Source organism: Canis lupus, chromosome 9, assembly GCF_003254725.2.
Source record: "Canis lupus dingo isolate Sandy chromosome 9, ASM325472v2, whole genome shotgun sequence".
Classification (NCBI taxonomy): Eukaryota; Metazoa; Chordata; class Mammalia; order Carnivora; family Canidae; genus Canis; species Canis lupus.
Genome location: NC_064251.1, coordinates 35104444 through 35132225, shown reverse-complemented (window position 1 = coordinate 35132225; position 27782 = coordinate 35104444). Strand labels below are relative to the sequence as shown.

At 42.4% G+C, this 27782-nt stretch overlaps 1 protein-coding gene across 5 annotated transcripts in view; it reads right to left on the bottom strand.

The window, feature by feature from the left end:
* Positions 1-763: 763 nt before the first annotated feature.
* The window catches only part of YPEL2 (yippee like 2), a 65306-nt gene continuing 38287 nt past the window's right edge, over positions 764-27782 (bottom strand). For all 5 annotated transcript variants that reach the window (XM_025439666.3, XM_025439663.3, XM_025439665.3 and 2 more), the window contains 3 exons: positions 10486-10529; positions 9386-9494; positions 764-5495 (listed from right to left, as the gene is read on the bottom strand). In XM_025439666.3, coding sequence (XP_025295451.1) covers positions 5406-5495; positions 9386-9494; positions 10486-10529 — 243 coding nt within the window. In that variant the 3' untranslated portion in view covers positions 764-5405. The remainder of the gene's footprint in view (positions 5496-9385; positions 9495-10485; positions 10530-27782) is intronic.

Here is a 27782-nt window from a genome sequence, read left to right as displayed (position 1 = left end):
ACACACACATACACACACGCATTTGTGCAGTTTTAATATCCTCTGTCTTCACTAAAGTTGCCTATACAAGGTGAGAACCCTGTAAGTTGTGGGGGCAAGCTTTTGAAAAAGTTATGGTATAAATTGATGTCTAGGCAAAAATATTTAGTCTGTTAAATGAAGGCACCAGAATACAAAACTATGTATGCAAGGCTATGCATATGGAGGATACTGGAGGAAAAACAGCTGATTTATTAGAATGGTCGAACTGCCTCACCCAGAGCCTAGAACCTAACAGTTGTTTAATAAATATTTGTTTAGTGAGTGAGAAGACCTGATTTTCCATATACTATAACTGTGAATACTTCTTTCCCTTCGTTAGCTAATTACTCAGAGATAATGCTGCCTCTTTGTGACTGAATTTTGTTATTTTATGATTCTTTTATTTCTCTGCCTAATGCAATCCAATTTTCCCCAAAGCAACTGGTGTAAACAGAAAAGTTTGCAGTTTAAAAATATGGGGTTTAGTAGACCAAAATCCTAAAGGTCACTCATGCATTTCTGATATCTAAAGATAAGAGAAGCATTTGCAGATAAGCAGGAGACCTGATTTTTATTCATTAATTGGCCAACTGTCCTTGGAGAAAACAATCCTGCAGGGTCTCAGTTGACAGCTTGGTGAATGGGGTTAGACAGATGACCTCCTACAGGCTTTTCGGTTACTTTAAACGTTAAAGTCAAGATAAAACATGCTGGGTCAATTAAGACAGATGAGCCCTCCAAAGAATATTTGAAAACTTTATTTTCTCAAATGAGCACCAACACAGATTGGAAATATGACAGAAACAATGCACTTTTCTCTAATACTGAATCACTATGTACAAATACAGGAAAAGGTGAAGACAAATTATTTGAAAATAATTATCTTTGTTATTGAAGCAAAGTGACCTGAAAAATGCCACAAAAAAAAAATAGGGAATATAATAAAACCCAAACCCAACAAATACAGTTTGTAAACACAAGCATAGACAGATTCTGTATTGAAAGATCGTCTCTGCAGGTTGGAAAAGGGAACCGACTCTCACTTTCACCAAAATGTTACATAAAAATATACAGGCAGATTAAATTTGGTAATGGGAATAGCTTGTTTCTTCTTGGCTTTACCTTTCACTGCTGGCAGATTTCATGACCGTATTTTGCTTAAGAAAATTAAACATCTCTTTCCTCTACCTTGACCACTAGCGTGTTTTCTCATTCGAGGCAGACTCTGTTAAAATATGTAACTTGATTGCATTCAAGATTTGATTTCCCAGCCTCTTCCTGAACCTGAGGCAATCTGAACTTAAAATAAAACTGTTTTACCTACAAGGTATGTGAATTATTTTACTGATGTCCTTTCAACCCAAACCAGTTAATGATGTGGCTTCCACAAGTGGAAACCTGGGGTATGTAAGGAGTACACTCACATCTCAGAAATACACAGATTTGACTCTGCTTAATCTTCACAAACAGATTTCCTTTACGATCTGTGAAAGTTGAGCACACAAAGAAAAAGGAGCAAACTGGCAATAGCTCCATGCTCAGAAAAACAAAATCCTCATGGTTTGTGCTATTGGTCCACTCGAAACAAGACCAGCCGAGAGAAAGAGAAGAAAGCCTTATGTGCCCAAGGTGTAAACTGTATAGTGTCCTCAGTAAAGAAGAAAACAGGAGGCACAACACAAAGTGCTTTACACACACACGTACGCACAAAAATTAAAAACAAGATTCCAAATTGTTGGAAATTCTTCCAACAAGAGGAATCGCTAATTTGTTACTAAATCTGATTTTATTTATTTTATTTTCTAGTCAATATTGGTGCAAGAAAATATTTCAGTTCTCAACCTGGTAATGCACTGCAGAGTCTGTTCCATCAGGGAAAAAAAAATGCAGAGAGGCATTGCCTTATTGCCTCTGTCCAAACTAAAGGGATACAGATTTTTTTTTTTTTAAGGAAGACTATATTGGTGATCACTGTTTCCCTTAAAATATACTTCAAGAAATGCAGAATAAACCATAGAATTTAAAAATGAAAATAAAAAGTGCTCTCAGGGGATCTGAGAAAACAGCACCAAATATATTATTTAAAAAATTAAATATTATTTACAAAAGAATATTTCACAAGCAACTTTTTTAATATATATATATATATATATATATATCCACTTGAAGATATTTTTATAAAGGGGACACCTCTTTTTCACACACTGACCCACCAGTAAAGATTTGCTCATCCTATCTCCATGGTCTTGCTGTCATTGGAGTGGGGGCAGCATTCTATCAGGCCCAGTTGACATTCTGTGGGCATCAAGTCTGGCTGTATTTGATTCATGTCAAATCAACCCATCAGCAGCCTAAGGTTAGCATTCGGGGATCTGGGTGTAATCCAGGGCCACTGAGGCCACATGACCTAAGACAGCACAGGGAAGATGGACCTAGAGAGTCTGCCAGCCGGACTTCAGTTGCACATGAAGGCAGCTGCTGGTTGAGGTATAGAACGTCATGCCTTTCCCTTTCTTGCTTCTCCTTTTCCCCCTGCCCTCCTCCCTGCATCCTGCCTAGGTTTTACCATCCAACTCCAATTCCCTGAACCTGTCAGGGGTGAATAGATGAGGTCTTTGGTTATACTCTGAGTCAATAATTTGGTGAAGAAATTAAAGAATGAACTGACTGAGGCCATGAGTTGATGTGTCTTCATCACTCAGCTGCGGTCAATCCAATACTGCTAGACGTTAGGTAGACAAGCCATGAATGGAGCTAAAGTTATAAGAAGCACTTTTGGTTTCATTGACACAAAGGGAAAGCCTAATGAGTTGTTTTCTTTTTCCCCTGTAGTTGTGGAAAAACCAACATTCTACTCAGATCTTTTGCACCAAGTATGGTGCCACGCACCCATTGGATGCTCAATCGGTTAACTGGAAAAAAAAACAAAAAACAAAAAAAAAAACACAAACCAAAAACTAGAACCTGGGTCTAACTGAAGCCTGTTCTGATCCATGCGGCAGTCAGAGGCCTCATCCCCAAGGAAGAACAGTGGCACATTGGTCTCCTCTGCCCCTCGAAAATTTTAGGGCACCCCGTGTCTGGTTTCTCTGTCACCACACTCAATTTTTAGTCTCAAAGACAAAACACCTACCTGTGTTTAACCCCCATTTTCTTTCTATGGAAAGGAGCATCAACAGCCAGGACATTCCCTGAGCTAAGGTGCTAATCAAAATCTCTAAGTGACAGCCACTACTTCGGGGCAGACAGAAAGGGGGATCTATGATTTTTGTGCCAGCAAGCCAGCTTAGGAATGTGAAAGTTGAAAATGCTTTTTTATTGAGATCTTGGCCCTGGAAGCCAGAAGAACTCTTTCTCTGGGAGCAGAAATGAAAAGCTTCTTCTGAACCTCAGTCTGATTTTTAGTAATGTGGGGAGAACTTAATCTTCCAGGGTTGCTGAAGTACCAGAAGATGTGGGTAAAAAGCCTTTGGGAATAAGATTCAATTTCTAAGAATCCTTTTGTGTTAAAGAAGCGGTCTATTGCTAAACCTAGAGCCACCTGGCTTCCTGTCAGTCCTGCTGTCCATCACCTCCAGGGCAGGACCACACCTAGCTCAGGTCCCCTTTATGCAATCAGTGCACAGAGACATGAAAAGGCATTTCTACCATGATCTACTCCCTATGAAAATTCAAATTCTGGAAATGTCCCGGGTTGGCTGCTTAAATCTTGATTCAATTTTACAGATTGTTGCTTCTACAAACTCACTCTTTTGTGACTTTACAGTGAATTTTCCTACAGAATCAGCCTACTTAGAGAAGGAGATGCTGAGAATTACCTAATATAACCTGCACATACCTTAATAATTACATTTTCGGTCTAAGCCATAAAATTAACTCAGTTAAATGAGTTTCGGTTATGCACCGTGGACTGGCTGAACTGTTGGTATAATACACTTCACATTGTTGGTTAACTGTAACAAACTCTTCTCTCTCATGAGCTTTATTAAGGATTTGTTCTCCGCTTCCCTAATATAATGAACTTCGGTTTGTTTTGGGAGATGGGAGGCAGGGGCTAATATTGGAATTTTTAACTTGATGTTTGACAATCATATCTAAGCCCTCCCTACTGCTGGACCACTCTGACAATTTCTCTCCACACAACGCATTCAAATCCAAGAATAGCTAGGGGTATGAGGAATCTACTGGCCAGGTTACTTCTAAGCTCAAAGCCTTGGGACTTTGTTTTCCACACTCTACAATGATAGAACTGGAGAAAAACACCCAAAACTATGTACAAAGAATTGCTGATCTCTCTGAAGCCATTGCATACCAAAGGGGAAGATGCACTAACCTGTAACGGTTCAACTCTAAACTATTCCCAGCATTGTCCCACCCCGCCCCCTTCTTTGCCATAATGCTCTTATTAGGGGTCAGGAAAAAAAAGGTTAGACAATCAGAATTGCTAGCTGGTTCTACTTTTTATTTTTTCTGGCCCAATATCTGAGCCATCTCTACAGGAGCTCCCAAACTACAGTCCCCTTTGTTCCCTGTCGTCCTCAATTACTGATTTTAATTGGTTGGTGGCCAAGGTCTTTGGGATGTTTGGATCTTGCACCCATTACAAATACCCCCCTCCTCTCACCTACAGTGGCTGAAGAGGTGAAGATGACCAGAAGGAGCAGTGAGGCATCAGAGTTATCAAAACCACCTGGGCTTTTCATTCTCTCTTTTCAGGACACTCCCAACTCAACCCAGGAGAACCAGTCCCCTGCCCCCACTAGAGTTAGGACCAGTTCTTGCGCTCACATGCTAACCTGGCACAGTTGGTGTCAGGAACAGAAACTTCCGATCAGAGAGAAATGCAGTCATGAGGTATTTTTTTTTCTCTTTGTCCTTTGAGACAAGTCGATTATTTCAAGCCTAAGTTACCAGGACTCCAGGAGCAGCACAATTTTGTTCCTACCTCTCACGTCCCATCCCCTGCCCACCCCCGGGATCCTCAAAGGCTCCCCCTTTCCCTCTTCCGCACACCCCTGTGCTGTGCCACTGCTCTCCTGACAAGAGGCCATCGGGCAGCGCTTACATGGGCCCTAGGGCCCTTATCAAGGTGGGCTGCTGCCATGAGGTCAAGCATCTGTTCCTTTTGTTGTTTTGTTTTCAGCCAACACGAGAACAGAGAGAGAAGCCAGGATCAACTCACAAACAGATACAAAGCAAAGAGACAGAGAGACAGCAATTTAGAGGCCGGTCACCAGAAAGGCGGCGTCAGGGTGGGAGAATGCCCCAGATGGCAAGGCCCCTAAATGGATGGAACCAAGTGTTCAGTCACTCTCTCACGCTTGGGTAGAATGTTCGGTTGGATGGTGTTCATGTAGACACTGGGTTAGGTGGATACCCTCCGATCAGTCCCAGCCATTGTCCTTGATCATGTGTGCTAGTTCAATGATGTATTTGCCTTCTTTATACTTCTGGCTGCTTTCAAAGGCATGTTCCTAGGAGACAGAAAGGAAAAGACACCAAATGACCAAAGACAAATAGGTGACTTCTGTAGCACAGGAGCAAAGGCAGGCCAATGATAGGGATCAGGACCAGCTTTGCCCAGCCTGAGAGAATTCCTACCACTCGAACATGCTACGTCCTCTTCACTGAGCTCCAGTGCTGAGGCAGCACCAAGACTTTCTCAATATTTACAACAGAGTTTAAACACTTTGCAATTTAAATATTCTAAAAATTTTCTCAATATTTACAACAGAATTTCTTCAGGATCTCTGCTTTTAAGTCTTTGCCCAAATGTCACCATCTTAGTAAGGTCTTTCCTATTCTACTTTAAATAGCATGACTTCCACCCCAGAACTCCCTTTCCCCTCTCTACCTGCTTCATTCTTCTCCACAGCATTTATTTTCAAATACACAGTACAAGCTGCATATCTGTTCTACATATCGTCTTTCACTACTAAGACAAATTTCATGACAGGCAGAAGTTTCCATTCATTTTGTTCACTTCATAGAGGACTGCCTGCCACTTAATAGGTCTTCAATAAATAACTGATAAGTGAATGTGTGTCTGTGTGCGGGTGGGCACATGCACATGCACATGTAAAATCAGGGGAACTTGGTTTCTGACGTTGACCAGAAATGTGCTCTGTGGATGTATCCATGAAGTTTCTATGTCATAATCCTCAACTGTACTTTATTACACCTAGAGAAAAAACACTCAGGGAGAGAAAGTATTGTGAGGCCAAATAGGTCTCTTTTTTATTTATCTTGCTATTTCTATGTCAAGTGTATTAAGTCTGTTTTTCCTTCACTGCCTTTCTCCAGGGAGATCAGAGCTACGTGAACTCCAGGCTGAAGAACCTGGCAGCCCTCAAGCCCCACCCAGCTGCCAGGCCTCCAGAGAGAAAACTCAATATAAATCACCTGATAGATTACCATCCTAAATTTATAACGCTGTGTGTGGGCTTGCAGGCTAAGAAGCCCCATAGAAAAAGAGCCCTGCATAGGTATAGGCTCAAACGGATATTGTATTCCCAGGCATAGAGGTATAAAAACATCTGGTGTATTATATGAAAAACACAGGTCAGGGGCACCTGGGTGGCTCAGTGGTTCAGCGTCTGCCTTCAGCTCAGGGCATGATCCTGGGGTCCTGGGATGGGTCCTGCATTGGGCTCCCTATAGGAAGCCTGCATCTCCCTCTGCCTAGGTCTCTGCCTCCCTCTCTCTGTCTCTCACGAGTAAAGAAATAAAATCTTAAAACACACACACAAACAAACATGTGTTATCACAGTCATTAGATGGCTGAGTCCAATGTGCAGAAGCAGTGGACAACAACTCTTTTTCGGAGTCTTCCAACTTAGTAACTCAACCCTACTGGCCATAGGTTCTGGGAGGCATTTGTATGAACTGTATCTTCTGTTCCCAAGCTCCAGAGGTTTGGGTCTCGGGACAAGAGTTCAGAGTTGAGTCTTGTGTTGAGAGACAAATCATTCCACAAAGCGGAGAGGGGAAAGGGGAGAGGCGAGGGGAAGGGCACTGAGAGAGAATGTGCAAACACATCACACACACACACAAGAGCTGTGGACTCAGCAGTAATTTCCCTGACACTTCATTATTCCTCAGCTCAGTGTGTGTGTGTGTGTGTGTGTGTGTGTGTTGTGTGATGTGTACACAACAAAGGAATGTGGTTCGAGAATAAGACCTATTGTTCTGTGGCAGTGTGCTCAGGATGGGGGGGAGGTAAATAAAAAGAAAACTAGGAAAGTAAGAGTATATCTGTATTAAACAAGCAAAAAAGCCAAAAGAAAAAAAAAATTCAACAGCCCCCAAGCCACTTGAAAAATGTCATTAACTGGACTCTAGTGGACAGAACACTAGATCTAGAGTCTACAGAAACACCCCAGACTGAAGCCTGCTTTTGCTTCCTGGCACCAGAAGCATCACTTAACCACTTTTGTTTACAATTGCAACTTTCCATTTACAAAACTGGGATAATTAAAAGTACTTCACAGGATTACTGTGAAGGTCTGAAGAAATAATGGAATGAAGGATTGGAGTCCTGACCTGGGACATGAGAGGTAATCAATAAATATTTGGGGAGATGGATGTTTCTCTACTGTCGTGTACATATCAGTATGCTTGTCAAGCTGTTTTATCTGTTTACCTGTAGCTTTCCTCCCTGATAACATGACTGTAAACACCCAACTAAGGGCAAGTATTAGATCTCATTTACTTTTGTATCCAACACAAAGGCTTTTAATAAACCTGAGTCAAAGGAGTGATTCATTTTTACCTCAAGGAGCAAAACCAATAAATTCACATTTATCTTCTATCTGTAATCCTGTACATCTTCATTGGAACAAGATGACCAAGAAGTTGGAAGAACAGGAGGAGAACATTTCTGAATAATCAAACCCAGAACTGTGGCCCCCAGATCACCTGGGGTCGGGGGGCACTGGCCATACAGAGGAAACAGAATATCCAAGGATAGTTTTTCCCACTAGAAGCAATCAAGGCATCCATAGGGATCTGTGACCATCTTGGCATCATGAAACATGCCATCTAGGTAGATGAATATCTCAAAGTAGATGTGAAAGATGGAATCTAAAGGCAATGCTGCTCCATTGCAGACTCCACCTATGGTAGTTATGTTTTGCATGTTTTTAACTTTGGTTAAACGGAATCATGTTTTTATGCTGGGCTTTTTTATTCAGCATCATTTTTATTGAAATAGACTTCATATTTTTAGAGCAGTTTTAGGTTCACAGAAAAAAAAGAGCAGAAGGCAAGGTTTCCCCTGTACTCCCTGCTCCCACATAACGCACAGCCTCCCCCATTACCGGAGTTCTGCAGAGTGGTGTGTTTGTCACAATCAACAAGCTTACACTGACACATCATTATCACTCGGCAGGCAGTTTTGACTACTCCTCCAGGCTCTTCCGAAGCTAACTAACAGCTAACTAACCACAGGTCATATGAGCCAGCCCCACACTCACCCTGTACAACTGACAGGACATGGAATTTGTGGCATTTACATGGAAGAAATTGTCCTCCCAGAGACCGGAAGACTCATTTTCCATTATTCTCACAATGACGGGCAGGATAAAGCCCGTGAAAATATCTGCCCGTCATAAATATATCTGCCAATAACAACAACAAAAGTTTGTTTTCACTGAACATCCATACCTCATCTCACCCTAGCAAAGAACTGCTCACTCCAGGTGTCAAGAAGAGGTTAAAATTATTTGTTGAGTTAAAGAGCAAAGGAATGAACATCCAATACGGAGAGTCCAGCCATGACTGTATCTAACAGTGGACATTAATATGTTTGATGATGCCTAGCACAGGACCTAGGACCTGAGAGATGTTCCGGGGACATTTACTGGAGCAAAGAGCATGGGCTCTGCAGTTAGGCTCCTGGACGTCTCTGTCCTGGTTTGGCCAGACAACAGCTAGATAAGATTGGAAATACGATTAACCCCACTTAGCCTCAGTTTCCTCATCCATAAAATAGGGATTAAAATATGACCTAACCTCTTAGGGACCCTGTGAAGAGTAAATAAGATAATATATGCCTGGAACACAGTAGGCTATCAGGAAATATTATGTGCTATTATTGTTATTAATTAAGCTGAAAAGCAGATGTGTGTATCTGTCTGTTTCAGGGGCAACTCTGAAGGAATGAGTAGGAGAAAAAGGAAGAATGAGTATGGCAGTCAGGAGTGTGCCAGGAAGTGCTCTTTGGGTTCAACTGCCTGTTCTTGAACTAAGATAATCGCACAGGGCCAGAAGAAGCCAGTGGAAGAAAGCAATCCTCTAGCAGAAGGCTCTCTCAACTACTGCCTTCACAGCCCTCTTGCCACCAACCAGACTCCTTAGTACTCACATATTTCCAGCCCAGAGTGGTTTTGCAGTTTTCACAGTAAATGTCTGCAACTGCATGGAGTCCTGTTAGCAACACTCGCTCTTCTGCAGGCCCGCAGCCCACATTAACTCTGTGCCAAGGGACAGAGAGAACGGGTAGTTAGTCACACACTCATCATTGGTCTTTCAAGCTGAGCTTGCAGTGAGAAAATAACTGAGCATGGATGCCACAAGGGAAGCCAACACTGAGAAGGGCGTTGTTTATGACCAAAAGTGTTAACAGCCCCTAAAAAAGGCAGCTACATGGAAACATCTCCATTGAAATGCATTTGAGATCTGCAAATTCTGATTCAGTGAGTCTACTGATACAGTCTTTATGGTTTGAAATTTTCCTTGGAATGTTTCTGATTGATGCTCCTCATCTTGTGAGCTAAGGGGACTAAGTGATGGCTACACTGTGAAGACCACAACCATGAGCTTACTGAGGACTGGATGCAGCTGAAGATGTCAAACATGACATTGGCACAGGCGTGCCCTAATTACAAGGATGAACAAGCCCTGTATCGTATCAAGCTGAACATGCTAGATTGCCACTCTCACAGTTCATCATACTTGTGTGAACTTCACCTTCCTTTTCCAGGTTACAGGCACCCAGGGATGCTCCCAGCAGTGATGCAGAGCCCTATCGGGCTACAACTGCAGTGGGGGAGGGGAGGCTTCTCACTAACCAGGACTTTCCTCCAGTCTCCGCTCCTGCAGCAGAGCTCCAGGTCTTTGGTTTGACCTCCTCTATTCCCTGATGACTCATCTCATACCTGGTTCTGAAGCCTCCTGATGAGGCTCTCAGAAGCACTTCAACTTCTTCCCTATGAGTCTATAGCCCTCTGATGTCCCTACTGTGGGTAGTAAATGTATTATTTTTAGCCAAAGATTCAGCAAAAAAAAAAAAAAAAAAAATCCCTAAAGATAATCGACTACCTACCGTGGAGAGCAATGCTTTGCAGGGTTTTTATTGGCGCCGAGGGGACAGGGTCCATTGTTTAATTATCACTGACTGCTGCTTTTCCCCCCACTTGACAAGACTTGCACCAAATCATGGGTGTACCATTCAGAGATACTCACACTGAGTTAAAGAGGTATGCTCGTCCTTGACTTCCTTGGAACGACTGAAATGCAAGAAAACAAATCAATAGTTAGATATCCATTTCACCCACCCATTCAAGAAACCAGCCCCAAATCACAACAATCATGACCTTCCAGGATTGACACAGTAAAAAAAAAAAAAAAAAAGGGACTCAGCCATTTAACAGTCCAGATGGTAGATAGCATGGGAGAGGACAGGAGGGCAGGATAAACAGAGTTAAAGAGTTTAGGCCAGCCCACATGTGGACTGTTTTCTCCAGCCCAGGTGAGAAGATACAAAAACCAAAGTCCACAATATCATTGAAAACTTCTCCCCTCCTGACACCATCTGTTTTACTAATCCACCCAAGATCATCCACATTGGCCTTTGCTGGACCCACTTGATCTCAGGCATCTGTGTGGCCACAGCTTTCCTCGAGTTGGTTAGGGAAATCAGTGTGAGCACCTTTGCTCGTCCTCTTGGTCCAACCCTGCAGAAGATGGCACAAATTCCCCAAGGAAAAAAGATAAACCACCACACCTATGCTTCTCGCTTCTTGTAGATCCTAACTGCCATATCAGTAACAATCCTAAATGGAAGGACAGGAGCTCTCCTTTTGAAGCATAAGCAACTTGATCTTGAGATCACAGGAATGCTCATTAAGCAGCAATCCCATTTTAAATTCTAGCTTAAATATGAGCTGCTTTCTTCCGGCTGAAGGGTGGCAGGTAACAGGAGAAAGGTGAGCCAGTGCTTGCCATGCAGTTTGGCATCTACTTCCATTAACATGGGCCCTCGCTGTGTTTTCCTCCTCTGGTTACACTGAAATGTCTGGCTGACATGAGCTATCCATGTTCTGTACTGCTGCCTGAATTTTTAATGTGGTCTGACAATCACAATCATACTCTGAATCAAACATCCTAGTCTCCTCTAAAAACCCACTCTAAAAATAAACAAATAAATTAGGGACTCTCTCATGACCTCTATTATTCAGTGGCTGGAGAAATCCAGTGGTGACTGGTTAACAGATGACCAGAGGGTAGGAGAGAACCAAACAGGACACAGATCACTGCACCCCAGACAGCCATTGTCAGAAATACAGGACTTTAGGGATCAGTGCTGCCAGCCAGAAAGAAAGGCAAAATTCTTGACTTGTGGAAAAACTGCTTTTGGGGCAGCTGGATTGTTGGTTACCTCCAACATACAAATGCACCAAAGACCTTTGCTCCCAGGTATAGCTGTAAGAAGCAAGCAGATGTTCCCCAGCTGCTGCTCAGACCTAAACCAGCTTGTTTCCTTTGGCTTTTGAAACATTCCTGAGGAACATAAGACCTCTCAGACTAGAGCTAAGCATGAATATGAGTGTCCCAGCCTCAAAAGCCTGGAGGTCTGTGCCAAGTGTTTGGCAGAGACAGTGTCCCTGTGATACAGACCAGAGATCTGGACAACCTGTTAGTTCAAGCCTGGAGCACAAATGCACCCAGGCACTGCCATGAAAGCAAAAGCTCCATGGTCTGGCCCCAACCTCTGCCATCTCTTCTCTTGCTATAGTGTCCTTTGCTCTAATCAGGACAAACCACATGCAATTCCTGGAACTTGCATTTCACCAATTTGCCACTGATGTTCCCCCAGATGGGGAGGCTCATCCACCTGACCAATGCTAGGCCTCGGCTCAGCTTCCTCTTTCCTAGGTCTTCCTTGACCTCCCCCAGAAAAGGCACCCACTGGCACTCATGTTCTCGACTCCTCCTGTTCCCCATTTGTTCTTCTTTCTTAGCACTTAACACATACTGGATCTAAGTTATAGGTTTATTTTCTAACTCCCTTACTCAATGGTGAGCTCCCAGAAAGTGTGGGCCAAGTCCTCACTCTCTCTGACCCCCTCGCACAGAGCCCATGAATCTGGCATCTGTAGGCATTTAGTAAATATTTATTCCAGAGGTGAACTGCCTCTTATTTCTTTTTCTTTCTTTAAGTGGCTTTACTGGTGTATAACTGATGTAATAAACTCTACATATTTGAAGTGCATTATTTGTATCTACCTATGAAAACATCACCACAATCATGATTATCACCCCTGAAAGTCTCCTCCTGTCCCTCCTCCATCTTATAGCCTTCCCTCATTTCCTTTCCACTCACCCAAAGGCAGCCACTGCTGTCACTATCACTTGTATTTTCTGCTTTTTAATAAATGAAATCACACAGTATGTAGTGCTTTTTGTCTGGCTTCTCTCACATGGCATAATTCTTTCAAGATTCAACACAGATGAATTTTGTATTTTATCAAAAGCTCATTCCCTGAGGTGCCTGAGTGGCAATCAGTTAAGCTTCCGACTCTTGGTTTCAACTCAGATCATGATCTTTGGGTCATGAGATTGAGTCCTGCATTGGTCTCTGCACTGGGCTTTGTGCTCAGCTGGGAGTCTGCTTGAGGATTCTCTCCCTTTCTCTCCTTTCCTCTCTCCCTCTCCTTCTCCCTCTCCCCTTGCTCATTCTCTTTCTCTCCCTCCCTCTCTCTCTCTCAAATGAATAAATTATTAAAAAACAGGATATTCAAACAGTAGGATCCTTGCAATTTTTTGTATAGGATAGCACACCACAAAGAAGTTCATTTACATCAAAGTACTTAAAAATGTACAGAAGTTAAATTTTTTCTTTTGCAAAAAGATGAGCATTCCAAAGTATTTGGCCTTTGCTGTAAAAGGGAGCTGACAGTAGTATGGTACTCTTATTCTGCAATATTTTCCAAAGAATAAGCCCACTAAATCTCCCTTCAAAGTAAAGGTGACGTTTTAACAGGGAATGAGAATATAACTTTTTTTCAAAAGGAACTTGGGCTATGGAGAGAACTGGTATCTAGCAATGTGTTCATTTTATATGATCTTTGTAGTTTGGAATGGATAGGACTGTATAAAAAAATGACTTAAGATGAATGAGAGAAGAAAATGCAGGTGGAAATCTGTTAGAAAAGATTTCTTAGATCCTGTCCCAGAAACAATTTATAAAAGAAAAAGACTGCTAACGTGAACTTAATCAAAATTTCAAGATTTTTCTCTGAAAAAACAAAGAGAAAAGGTAAGCCAGAGACTGGGAGAAAATATCTGGAAATCACATATATAACAAAGCACTTGTACCTGAAATACATACAGAACTGTCAAAACTCAAACAACAAGGAACAAAAACTCCAATTTTAAAATGAGCAAAGAGGCTCTCTGTTCCTCCCCATTTGACAGACAGCCACATCTTCTGGTATAATGCCAGCCACATCCCGAGACACGATGGTGAAGGTCAGAGTAAATAGATTTGGCTGTACTGAGCACCTAATCACCAGGGCTGCTTTCAACTCTGGCAAAGTAGATACTGTCACCATCATTGACCCCTTCACTGAACTCAACTACTTGGTCTACATGTTCCAGTATCATTCCACCCATGACAAATTCAATAGTACATTCAAGGCTCAGAATAGGAAACTTGTCATGAATTGAAAGCTCATCTCAATCTTCTAAGAACAAGATCCCACCAACATCAAATGGAGTGATGCTAGTGTTGAGTATGTGGTGGAGTCCACTGGGGTCCTTGCTACCATCAAGAAGGCTGGAGCTCATTTGAAGGCTGGGGCCAAGAGGGCCATTATCTCTGCTCCTTTCTAAGGATGCCTCATGTTTCTGATGGGCATGAACAATGAGAAGTATGACAACCCCCTCAAGATTGTCAGCAATGGCTCTTGCACTACCAACTGCTTGGCCCCTCTGGTCAAGGTCATCCATGATAACGTGGCATTGTGGAGGGACTCATGACCACAGTCCATGCTATCACTGCCACTCAAAGACTGTGGATGACCTCTCTGGGAAGCTGTGGTGTGAGGGCTAAGGGGCTTCCCAGAATATCACTCCTGCTTCTACTGGCACCATCAAGGCTATAGACAAGGTCATTCCTGAGCTGAATGGGCAACTCATTGGCACGGACTTCCTGTCCCCACCTTGCAACACGTCAGTCATGGATGTGACCTGCTGCCTGGAGAAAGCTGCCAAAAACGATGACATTAAGAAGATGATGAAGCAGCCATCAGAGGGCCCCCTCAAGGACATTCTGGGATACAGTTAGAACCAAGCTGTCTCCTGTAACTTTAACAGTAATACTCACTCTTACACCTTTGATGCTGGGGCTGGCATTGCCCTCAATGACCACTGTGTCAAACTTATTTCCTGTTATGACAATGAATTTGGTTACAGCAACCAGGTGGTGATCTTATGGCTTTCAAGGAGTAGGAGACCCCTGGACCACCAGCAACAGGGAGAGCAAGAGGAAGAGAGATGCCCTCAATTGCTGAGGAGTCTTTGCCCCAACGCATCCCTCAATACACTGAGAATCCCCTGACCTCCAGACAGTTTCAATCCTAGACCCCCTAAAGAAGAGGAGGGGTTCAGGGAGCCCTACCTTATCATGTATCATAAAATGTACTGTACCCAGCCAAAAAAAAACCTTAAAAAATGTTTAAATAAAAAATAAAATAAGCAAAAGATCTGAACAGACTTCACCAAAGATAAACAGATGGTAAACAGTCACATGAAAAGATGTTCAGCATCACTAGTCACTGGGGTAAATGCAAATTAAAAACACAATGATATCAAAACCACAATAAGATACTACCTCATGCTGGTCAGAAAGGCTCAGATTAACAAGTCAGGAAATGATGGATGGGGAGAAAGGAGAACCCTCTTACACTGTTAGTAGGTGCAGGTGTAAACTGGTGCAGCCACTCTGGAAAACAATATGGACGTTCCTCAGAAAGTTGAAAATAGAGCTACCCTATGAACTAGCAATTGCACTACTAGGTATGTACCCCAAAGATACAAGTGTAGTGACCCAAATGGGCACCTGCACCCCAATGTTTATGACAGCAATGTCCACAAAGAGCCCAGATGTCCATCGACAGATGAGTGGATAAAGAAGATGTGGTATATCTATATACAATGGAATACTACTCAGCCATCAAAGACAATGAAATCTTGCCATTTGCAACAACATGGATGGAACTAGAGGGTATTATGCCAAGAGAAATTAATCAGAGAAAGACAACAATCATACAATCTCATTCATATGTGTAGTTTAAGAAACAAAACAGAGGATCATAGGGGAAGGGAGGGAAAAATAAAACGAAGATGAACTCAGAGAAGGAGACAAACCACAAGATACTCTTAATCATAGGAAAAAAACTGAGGGTTGCAGGAGGGGAGGGGGCTTGAGGGATGGGGTAACTGGGTGATGGACATTAAGGAGGGCATGTGATGTAATTTTATATAAGACTGATGAATCACTGAAGTCTACCTCTGAAGCTAATCATACACCAAATGTTTAATTGACTTTAAATAAAAATGTTTTAAAAAATCTGGAACAATCACATTCTAAGAACTTCCAGGTTGGTGAACACATCAAAGTGCTCAGTGAGTAGGGCATCTGGGTGGCTCAGTCAATTAGGTATCTGTCTTCAGCTCATGATCCTGGGGGCCAAGATCAAGCCCCACATCAGGCTCCATGCTCAGTGGGGAGCCTGCTTCTCCCTCTTCCTCTGCCACCCCCCTTGCTTGTGCTCTCTCTCTTTATCAAATGAATAAATAAAAGCTTTAAGGGGCGCTTGAGTGGCTCAACGGTTGAGCATCTGCCTCTGGCTCGGGCGTGATGCTGGGATCTAGGATCGAGTCCCACATTGGGCTACTTGGGGGGAGCCTGCTTGTCCCTCTGCCTGCGTCTCTGCCTCTCTCTGTATGTGTCTCTCATGAATAAATAAATAAAATCTTAAAAATAAATAAGTAAATACTTTTTAAAAATTCAAAGTGTTCAGTGAGTGATGTATCCTGAAAGGGCATGAAATCTCCACCATCCCCTCTACTCTCATCCTTTGCTCTATGTATCTCTACCCTTTGCCTGTTTGAGTTGTATCCTTTGTAATAAAAGGGTCATCATAAGTAAAACAAACAAACAAATAAACAAACAAACAGAAACTACAGTGAGATACCACTACACACCTATGGTTGTGGTTAAATGGTTGAATTTTTGTATGCTGACAAAACCAAGTGCTGTCAAGAATGTGTAGCAACTGGAACTCTCTCATACATTGCAAAATAGCACAGCCACTTTGGACAAGAGTTGATGGTTTCATTTATCGAAGTTAAAAGAAAACTTATGTTCATGTAAAAACCTGCAGGACAATGGTTTTAGAGCGGCTTTATTCATAATTGTCCAAAACTGGACACAGCCTAAATGTCTCTCAGTTGGTGAGTAGATAAACTGATACCTCACATATTACAGTACTCTGTAATAAAAAAAGGAACAACCTGTTGATACACATACCATCATGGATGAATCTGAAATGCATCAGGCTAAGATAAGTAGGTAACAAAGGTCATTGCTAAGGGGAGAGTTTGACCACAAGGCATAACAGGGGAGACAGAATTGTTATTTTCATTATGGCAGTAGTTATAAAACCAAGTATTTATCAAAACTCATAGGGTTGTATATCAAAGAGTGAATGTTACTTTATAAAATCAAAAAATTTTAAATCCAATAAAAATGTTTAAAATAAGCCATCTCTACAACCTCCCATCTGTACGCTGTATTTGGACAATTAGGAAACAATTTCATAATCTACTTAAAAGTATTCCAAACAAAGAGCAACTGTAGGGGCGCCTGGGTGGCTCAGTTGGTTAAGTCTCTGCCTTCAGCCCAGGTCATGATCCCAGAGTTCTGGATCCAGCCCATGTCAGGCTCCCTGCTCAGCAGGGGGCCAGGGGGTGGCGGGTGTCTGCTTCTCTTCCTCTTCCACTCCTCTCTGCTTGAGTTCTCTCTCTGTCAAATCAATCAATCAATCAATCTTAAAAACAAACAAAGAGCAACTGCAAATTTCTGCAGAAACCTTTGTGTAACTGGGTAAATGGGTTAGATCGTGGGGATCATGATTTTCATAAGTACAAACATGCCAACGTTGCATTTGAACCTACCTCTCTTTGTAAGAGCTTTTCAGCAAGGGAAATTGTCAAAGTACTGAAATATACCCTCATTAGGACATACCTTAGAATTACTATATCAGAAAGTGATAGACCAATAATTTTTTAAAAGAACATATTAAATCACATACCTTCAATAAGATTTGAAAACCAATTTATAACTTTTTTCTTCCTTTTAAATAATGAAGAATTTCTTTGAATATATGTTTATAATGTATATATTACATAGCAGTATGTGCATACCACATATAAGTATCCATATATTAGGAGTATATACTCGAACTTTTTACTAATAGGCATATGCGATTTTAGGTTTGGAGACCACTCTGGGGGTTTCTGTCTGCTTCAGGACAGGGCCTACAAGTAATTTCCTCTAGTCTGGCATAGCCTAGGATTCCTAGAGAGTAGGGGATGGGGAGGACACATGGCAGAGAAGAGAAATGCCAGCCAGGCCCAGAGGTGCTGCCCAGGGCCACTATGGTTCTTCCAGGCCTGTTCTACAAAAGTGCCCTGGCCAATACCCACACTCTGCAAAGGGGTGTGTTGGAGGCAGTATCCACTGAGGTACCCTCCTGGGTGACCATGAAACTGTCTGCTCAGCCTGGCACTCAGGACCAGCTGAATTTCCTGGGAAGAACTCTGAAAGCTCTTCCACCATGGCTTCCACTCTGGGCCTCCGCCAAGTCAACATTTATGATGGGAAAAACAGCCACTGAAAACAACAGGCATCTTGCAAATAGACACAGACAAGAATAGCCCCGGCTGGGTCACTGTATCCTGTGGGGCCCAGCCCAGCCTGGCATAACCAGGCACAGCCTGGCACTCCCTTGAGTGAGGGTGGTACCAAAGGTGGGGAGACTGAAAGGAAGTTAAGGAAGCAATTAGAATGAAGCAAACAGAATTTCAGACCAGGAGATCCCAAACAGACTGTCAGACACATTTGTTTGCTGTCATTACTGCCAGGCAACAAGACAGCTCTTTTCCATGTTGTGTATCAACCAAGGCTGGTGTTCAGGACTCCAGGAAAGGGTTTATTTTTTTTGTTGTTTTTTTTTTTTTTAAATTACACAATATTTTTCTTCTGTCCTTTAAAGGAAAGTAATAGTTCCAGGCCCAGCCCTTCCAGCCAGCTCAAAGGAACGGAAAAGGCTTTGAGTTTCCTGTTTAGTATCCAAAACCACTGATTTCTGGCCCCTTTGAAAGTCTGAAGGCAGCAATTCTGTTTAAAAGTAGGAGGAGGGGATCCCTGGGTGGCGCAGCGGTTTGGCGCCTGCCTTTGGCCCAGGGCGCGATCCTGGAGACCCGGGATCGAATCCCACGTCGGGCTCTCGGTGCATGGAGCCTGCTTCTCCCTCTGCCTATGTCCCTGCCTCTTTCTCTCTCTCTCTCTGTGACTATCATAAATAAATAAAAATGTTTAAAAAAAAAAGTAGGAGGACCCTGGAAAATGAATACTTTTTTGGGGGGAGGTGGCAAGAGCAAACATATGGGTTCCTTCCCCTGGTTATAAGGTACAGGTCCTCACCCTTGAGCTGAGTCAGGCAAGAAGTCCTCCTAGCATAGCATGAAGCAGAACCTCTCCAACTTGCACTCTCTCTTCTCACTGGGAAGGTTAACCATTTTCTTTTTCTTTTTTTTAGGTGAGGCAGAAGGATTGGGGGTTGGGGGGGGGGCAGACAGAGGGCAAGGGAGAGAATCCCAACCAGGCTCCACACTCAGCACAGAACCTAAAGCAGGGCTCAATCTCACAACCCCAAGATCATGACCTGAGCTGAAACCAAGAGTCTGACACTTAATTGACTGAGTCCCTCAGACACCCTAACAAAGGTCAACCATTTTTAATGAAGCATGTGCCTCAAGAGGTGAACAGAGAGAGAAGGAAAACAGATGTCACCTGCCTATCTGGCTGCAGTATCTGGGAGCTCAGTGCCTATCTGCATACACTAAGATGATCTAGCCTTGGTATCAGAAAATCAGGATGAAATCATGGTTTACAACTTATTAGCTCCTTGACCTTGGAGAAAATATTCAGCCTCTCTCAGCTTTGACATCTTTTACATCTGTAGATGGAAACCACACCTATTTTATAGGGGTTTTAAAGATAATAAGTAAAACAAGGTAAATGAAGTCCAGAGTAAAAGGAAGGTCAGTTCCTTCTTTCCTCTTTGACCTTTTCAGGAGCCTAGAAAAGAAAGAGATGAAAAGGCTGATTCTAATCTACTTGGATTTTCAAAATCCTTTTCTTTAGTGACTTTGATCTTCCCTTTTCTCTACTATTACCACAAAGGGCAAGTGTTCTACTCTTTGCAACTCAAGGTCTCCATAAAAATGGACAGGAGACTGACACTCCCCATGATCCTTTCCAGTCATATACCGTGAATCCTTTAAAGCACTCAGTGCTTGCTTCTCTGACCTACCATCCACAGGCAGTGTGAATTACATGGGCTTCAAAGAGGCAAACTGCCAGAGTTTGAGTTGTGGCTTTGCTATGTACCAGCTATGCTACTAACTTGAGCAAGCCAATTAACTACTCTCAGACTTGATTTCCTAATCTGCAAAATGGGTACAGTAAAACAGTACTCACACTCATACCAGCTTTCTATGAGAAATAAATGAGATATTGTGTATGCAAGAAGGCACTTCATACACTTCAAGGCTTTATATATTTCTATCATTGTTACAATTTCTTATTAGATAGCTATAGAAGAACTTAGTACAAATGTAAAGTTGAGTTCTTTTTAACTGAAATGTAATACATTTTACCATAAAAGTCATCCTCTTAAAGTATACAATTCAGTGGCTCTTGATATATTCATAAGGTTGTGCAATCATCATCACCAATTCACTTCCACTCTCCAAAATCTCATGCCACTGTCACCTTCCATGTCCCCTGCTGCAGCTCCTGGCATCCACAAATCTACTGTCTCCAGGTGTTTGCTGAAGGCACCATATACCATGCTATACATCATTTCAGCAAGAAGACAGTAGGAGTATTAGTAAGATATATAAAGGAAGATTAGCAAAACCCTTGTCCTTGGAGTGCTGGCTAAACATCCTGCCTCAGCAGGTCTGACATTCTGCTGGGGAGGGCCCAGTCTTTTTTCCTTTCTCATTCTTTTCTCCATCCATGGTCAGGCCCAGTAGAGTTTCCCATTTAGGGTCAGGGTAAGCCACAGGCTCCATTCCAAAGGGCTGAAACCCATGCAAAGTAATACTGGATTCTGTTTGGATTTCACCCTTGAGGAAGCATATGGAGAAAGTGGGAAGGGGATGCCTGGGTGGCTCAGCAGTTTAGCGCCTGCCTCCAGCTCACAGCCTGATCTTGTTGAGTCCCATATCAGACTCTCTGCATGGAGCCTGTTTCTCCCTCAGCCTGTGTCTCTGCCTCTCTCTCTCTCTCTCTCTCTCTCTCTCTCTCTCTCTCTGTGTGTGTGTCTCTAATGAATAAATAAAATCTTTAAAAAAAAAAGTGGGAAGGGTGATAATACAGAACAATGAAAATGATGAAAAACTTCCAGAATTAGAACCCAAGTGCAACTTAAAGGGACAGTGAGTCTTTAGCTAAGAGGAAAAGAAGATTAAAGGAGATTTCTTCCATTTTCTCTGCAATAGGAGGAGGAGGAAATGGACATAAATGGAAATAAGAGAGACCTGGGTTAATTATAAGGGAAGGATTTCCTGACTCTGTAGGACTTCCACACGAGGACATGGGTCACTAAGAAAGATGAGGAAAGAACAAAGTCTTTTACACTTGTTTATGGTTTACAAAAAGCTTTCACATTATCTGTCTAGAAACTTTGAGATGGGGTAGGAAGCCACGTGTGCTGCCTGGGACAAAAGCATAGCCTCTCAGAGCCCTCCTCCCCTGGCTTTGAGCTTTGGAAGGTTCCAGTTCACCCTCATATTCCCTAACCAGATGAAGGGAGGGGTTGGGAAGGGACTGGCTCAAGGAGGAAATATCTGCTGTGTGGAGTCATAAAATTCCAAGGGCATGGGAGCATACATGATGCAAATGATGCAAGGAATGAATGGCAAAAACAAAAGGTGCTGAGCAATCTGGGTGCCACATTTTATTGCTTAAAGGGGATATTCTGGGATCTAAGTCACTTAAAGATCAGACCATTCAAATTCACCTTCCTGTAGACCTACATGAAACAGGCTGCTTTTAGGAATGAACCTAAACTAGAGACACGGAAAGGAAACTGGAAGATGGAGTAGAGAAAGAGGCTGGAGAGTCTGTTCCCTCTCACTACCATGTCTGCTGGATGTTCAGTGTAAAGGATGCAGGTTTTGGAACAAGCTGTGTCACCTTAAGCAAGTCACTGCATCCTTCTGAGCCGCAGGGCCCCATCTACAAAAGAGAGAAACATAACACCTATTCCATAAAGCCCTATTCTAAAGGGATGTTGTTTAAACAAATGCCCGTACATAAAGCACAGTGTCCTGGCTCATGAAACAACACTTAGTAAATGTCTGTTTCCTTTCACCACCACGGTCCTTCCGGATTTAAAATGGGAGTTGTGAGACTACTCTGGACTGTCTTACCAGAGCTTCCCCAGACTCTCTTCCAAATCTCCTGCCACAGATCCCCACAACTCCTCTCCCACACCTCTCCCAGCTGTTCTAAGGGCCTCAGATGTGGTTTGGGGCCGTGGGTTTGTTCTCTGTTGAATCATGAGCAGATAAGACACCCTAGTTGATGGCAAAGGGTTAGGACAGTAGATGCCAATGTAAACATGCAGCCAGTGGGAAAACAAATGCTGCCAGCTCTCAACATCCTGCATTCACTCCTTGCTCTCCATTGAAAAGGCACAGAAAATAGGCATTTTTCAGGAAGAAAAGGGGTGGAGGATTCCCATAATCAGACAAGGCCCAACCTCTACATAAGAAAGCTGCACAGATCACCCTATCTAGGTCTGTTCAGGGAGACTGGCTTCTAAGTAAAGAGAGCAGAGGTAGTAGAATCAGAATGTAATGGCAGGCAGTGATTAATACTGGGGCCCTTTGCAGTTCAAATATAAAACTAAAACTTTAAGGGAGCTGAAATAATGGAACTCAAATTTCTCTCAAAACCATCGGGCCTTTAAAATAATTCACTACAAACTGCTAAAAGTAAAAAGATAACACAAGTTAATATACGAAAGAACAAATAACAATTTCATGGATTTCTGTTTTAATCTATAGTTCTGTTTCCAAAGCCAACTCAACACTGGCAGATAAAACATCTTTACACTACAAAAGATATCTGATGTCAGGGGGCAAAACCTACAGACTCTCAAGGTAAATCTTCCCCTGCAACCAATCTAGGCCAAAAAAAAAAAAAAAAGAAAAAAAGAAAAAAAGGCCAGAAAAGGCTTCCAAACTGAAACCATGCACTATAGAGGAGGTTGCTTTTAAAATATTTGGTGGCAGGGGGGAGGATGCCTGGGTGGCTCAGCGGTTGAGCCATCTCCCTTTGGCTCAGGGTGTGATCCTGGGTCTGGGGATTGAGTCCCACATCAGGCTCCCTGTAGGGAGCCTGCTTCTCTCTCTGCCTATGTCTCTGCCTCTCTCTCATGAATAAATAAATAAATCTCTTAAAAAATAAAATATTTGGGGGGTAGGTGGTGCAGAGGGAGAGAGAAGAGTCTTAAGAGGCTCTATGCCCAGCACGAAGCCTGAAGCAGGGGTCCATCTCACAACCCCAAGATCATGACCTAAGCTGAAATGAAGAGTTGGGACACTTAACTGACTGAGCCACCCAGGTGCCCTTTAAAATATTTTTAACAACCAATCACTATAGTGAAATCGGAGAGTTTACAGATGAGATTAAGTTGGCTCATTAAACTGGAAACTGAGATAACAACAGTACAGTTGTATATAGTGCTTACCATGTAAATATTGCTTACTATATGCCAGGCAAGATTCAAATTGTTTTATATAAACCAAGTAATTTAATCCTCTAACAATCTGATGAAGTAGGACGATCATTGTTCCCATTAAGATGAGAAAATTAAGGCAGAGAGAGATTAAAACCAGGGTCTTAAGGTTATGCCCATGGTCAAACAACAAACAGATGACAACAACTCAGGCAGTAGGCTCCAAAGTCTAAGGGAGAATAAAGATGGAAAACAATGGTGTTGTCCCAAGTGACTCCCTAAAAGGAGCCTAACACAATTAGACTAATACTGACATGTATACAGGACATCAGACTATACAAAACACTTGCACATACATTAAATGATTCATTCTCTACACAGCAGAGGAAACTGAAACCCAGAGCTGTTCCAGTGACTTTCCCAGTTTCATATAGTTTATAAGTCAAGGTCAGAACACAAATCCTTGGCTTTTGATTCAAAGTCCCAAGATTTTTCTAGAGAGTGTTCACCTGGAAATTCTGTCTCTTTGATGAAGAAGGATGGATCAAGCTGTCAGCATTGATGAAAATCTCTTAGGCTATTCAGCTTCCTCTGCTCTGATTCCATATTTATTTAGCAACTGCCTAAATTTAATTTTCTCACTCAAGTGGGTTTACTTTCAAGGAAGGCAACACACAGTCTGAGCTTTCAGGATTACCTGTTCCACTATAAATTAATGAATTAGAAACCTGGTTTATCAATTAGATTCCTGTGAGCTGTGCTAGGTGAATTGTTTCACCAGAGTTTGGCCACTCTTGAGTGAATAGGTAAAATTAAATTTGTAAGCCTACAATGTTTAAGGCTGATTGAGGACCACCGTAGGAATGTTCTCTGCAACCCAGCCTGAAAACAGCCTTCCCAGTTCACAACTGAATGAATGATTCTCATTTCACAACAAGCGGAAAAAAATTAAAAGAAATCACTTAAAATCTCTTCTTTGGCACCTGGGCACCATGGCAAAGAATGAGCAGAGAACCCAGAAAAATGTTTGGGGAGATAGCTAAAAAAAAAGAAAAGAAAAGAAAAGAAAGACTTAACTAATTGCAGTCTGCAGGAATCTCATGCAGTAGACTATAGTTTGGTTATAGTAGAGGATCTCAGAACAATATGCATATGACTTTGTCCAGTTTTAATTTCATAAGCCACCGGGATTTGAAGGATCTCCAAAGATCATCTGATACATGGCTTTTATCCACATTCCTACCAAACCTCTTCTAAGGGAGAGGGAACTCACTACCTCCGCAGGAGGCCCATTCTACTGCTGGTCACTCCAATGCTACCAAATTCCTCATATAGGCTGAACTCCGCCTCCTGAGAGCTTCCTGGATGCCCCATCATTATTTTCTCTGGTGCCAAATAAAACTCCGAGTGATAGCTTTCAAGCTGTTATGTTGCTCACATCAAGGTTTCCTTGTACTGGGTGAATTTCTCCCGGTTTAGTAGCTTGGTATAGTGGAAGAATTATATAGTTGTATGAACTAGATTCAATTCCCAGTTGTGGCACTTTCTCTACCATGTGTTCTTGGATATGTTCACCTTTCTGGTTTCAAGTTCCTCATCTGCCAAATAGGATGACAATACCCACCTCGCAGAAAGTAAAGTCACTGGCATATAACAGCCTTTCATAAATGCCAGGACTTAGGGTGTTGAGGTGGCTCAGCTGGTTGGGCATCTGCCGTTGGCTCAGGTCATGATCCCAGGATCCTGGGATCAAGCCCCAAGTCAGAATCCCTGCTCAGCGGGGAGCCCGCTTCTCCCTCTCCCTCTGCAGCTTTCCCTAATTGTGTGCTTACGCACACGCTCTGTCAAATAAACAATAAAAATTTTTTTAATGGCAGCACCCTTCCTTCCACCAGTTCCTTCAAATTTCTGTATATAGCATGGTTTTACCCTTACCAAGTTTACCACTATCTTCTAAACCTCATTTTTCATTTCTTATTTGGTGTTCCCTAACACCTTCAACACTTTGCTCTCCTGGAAATGCTAATCATAGCACAGGGCCTTAACAATTGGACTTCAGGTTGCACACGCTACAGTAGGTTGACTAATGCGTTCCCCGCCACTGTGGCAGCTGTCAAGCATCAGGTTTTCCTGATGTTTCCAGTGAACATAGTAGTATACATCTACATTTAACCCCTAGATTCATATACCTCCACAACCCAAAGGACTGGATTAAGGGATAGAGTTATAAGAAATAGTTATGAAGGAAGAGCCAATGTTATTTAATTAAAAGTGCCCTGGTGGGGCCTGATGAAATCACAGCCCAAGGGTTCTTATAAATGAGGATAAGGTGCTTGCCAAAGTGTAAAAGCTGGGCACCGGTGATTCAGGGTACTCCTTCTAGAAACAGAACATGACTGGGTCAGAACAACCAGCCAACTCACTCCCACCCCTGCCAGGCAAGGCTAGATCGCCTGCTTCCAATTGCATGATGTCCTTGGGCAAGATCCTGATCCTCTGAACTGGGAGTTGCATCATCTGTGAAATGAGGGGGTTGAGTAAGGTCTCTTCCGAGGGTAAACATTCTGTGAGTCCACGTTCTCAAGAGAGTAAACGTCTCACACATTAGATGAGCATTTCTGACTCAGAGTTAGACCTCTTCTCTCATGTTTTTAAACTTCCTGTTTATCTGCATAAAAAGCCTTTTCTGTTCATCAGCTGGCCTATCTTATCCAACAATTCCTATTTTAGGGCTCTCATCCTCAAGACAGAGACTTAAACTCTTTTCACATATTCTGGTGCTCAACATTCTTCCCTGGCCAACACAAAAGCCCCAGGCACATTGTGAAATATCAGGCATTGGAAAATCATTTCCCAAGGAAAACAGTTTTGTGTCACATGAATATAGTCTATGATTTAAAAAACTGGGGAGAAATCTAAATATTAATAGTAAGTAATAAGGGTCTACTTAAAATCTTGTGATATATCATAATGAGGAATACCGTACCTCCATAATTATAAATCAACAAGTATCTAATGAGGAGCTATGTCCCAGACCTTGCCAGGCATCAAGAACAATACAGAAAGTCAGCTCTGTTCTGAAGGTGCTTGTAATCTCTAGCTAACTAGAAAACAGGACAAAAATACAAAAAATGTGTACCAAACAATGTATATCATTGTGACACATTATGAACATTAAGAGTTTTTGAGAATGGAACTGAAGAGGATGAGAACATTCTCAAAGGGTGGATACAGTGGGGGTGCTTTGCCACTGAAGACACAAGAGCACTTAGCACAGTCTCAGCAAGACCCATCTACCTCCCCATCTCCCTTCCAGGAGAGGTGAATAACTCCATGAGAACTCAGCAGCGATCCACAGATGCTTGCAACCATATCTTGTGTTTTCCGTATTTGGATACCACCTCAGGGCATTGTCTCAAGTATTATCAGTGTTTTATAAGTGAGGAAATACAACAGCTGATAGGGACAGAACCACTCCTGGAAGCCAAATCTCAAGAAATCTCTGCCTCTTTTTTGGATGAGTGTAAGCATTGTCTATTGTGTACACATCTAACACAGGGAATTCTTACCACTCCTCTTTCCACTAATTTTTTTCTTATTGATGGGGGTGGAGAGGGTGTGGAATCCTTAACAGCACCAGGCAGCAAATCTGAAAGCAGAACTTGTTAGTTTTTAAACAAGGACCAGCCAGTTGGACCACAGAGTGGGTGTTTCCATGCAAATTCCAGCACTTTCAAGTTGCTCCATGAACTGAGCCCAGCCAGGACAGCAAACCTTGTTTTTTTTGCAGCCAGCTCTTTGATTAGGTCTGGAGAGGGACTCAATTAGCATCATGGAAACATAGAGCAGATTTCAGAAAGGAAAGGTCAGCTGCAAGCCCTAGCATTTGCTATCAGCCATCTGCCAAGCAGGAAGTGCTACTCAGATCTATTTTTAATCATCTTCCCTAGGAGAGGGCTCCTGGGAGAATGCAGAGGCCAGGCTTATTCCAAGACAAACATTTAATTGCTACCTTTCTGTACACATTTAAAATGGTCTCTGGATACTCAAGATCAACTTATACATACATGCCCAGTTCTTGGGTTCTATCATGATATCACCTACCTTCAAGGTTGTGTTTAGAGGCCATGGTTGAGAACCTTGTCTTGAGGAAATTTCCTGACTGAAATATCAACTAACTCCACATAACATGATAATTTCTATAACTAGATTCCAGGGACTTGTTTTGGTTGCAAATGACAGGGAAGAGAGAAGATGTGTAAATCCAGGAGTACATGTTCATTCCACACAGCAGTGAGACAGGCAAGCTAACCCTGCAAACCCCATGCTCATTTTTAAGTGTATCTATCTCTTCAAAAAGGTAAATTAAAACCAGTTCATCTGGCAGTAACTCATCTGTTACTCAAGATATGGGTTGGCTAAAGAAAGAGGCAA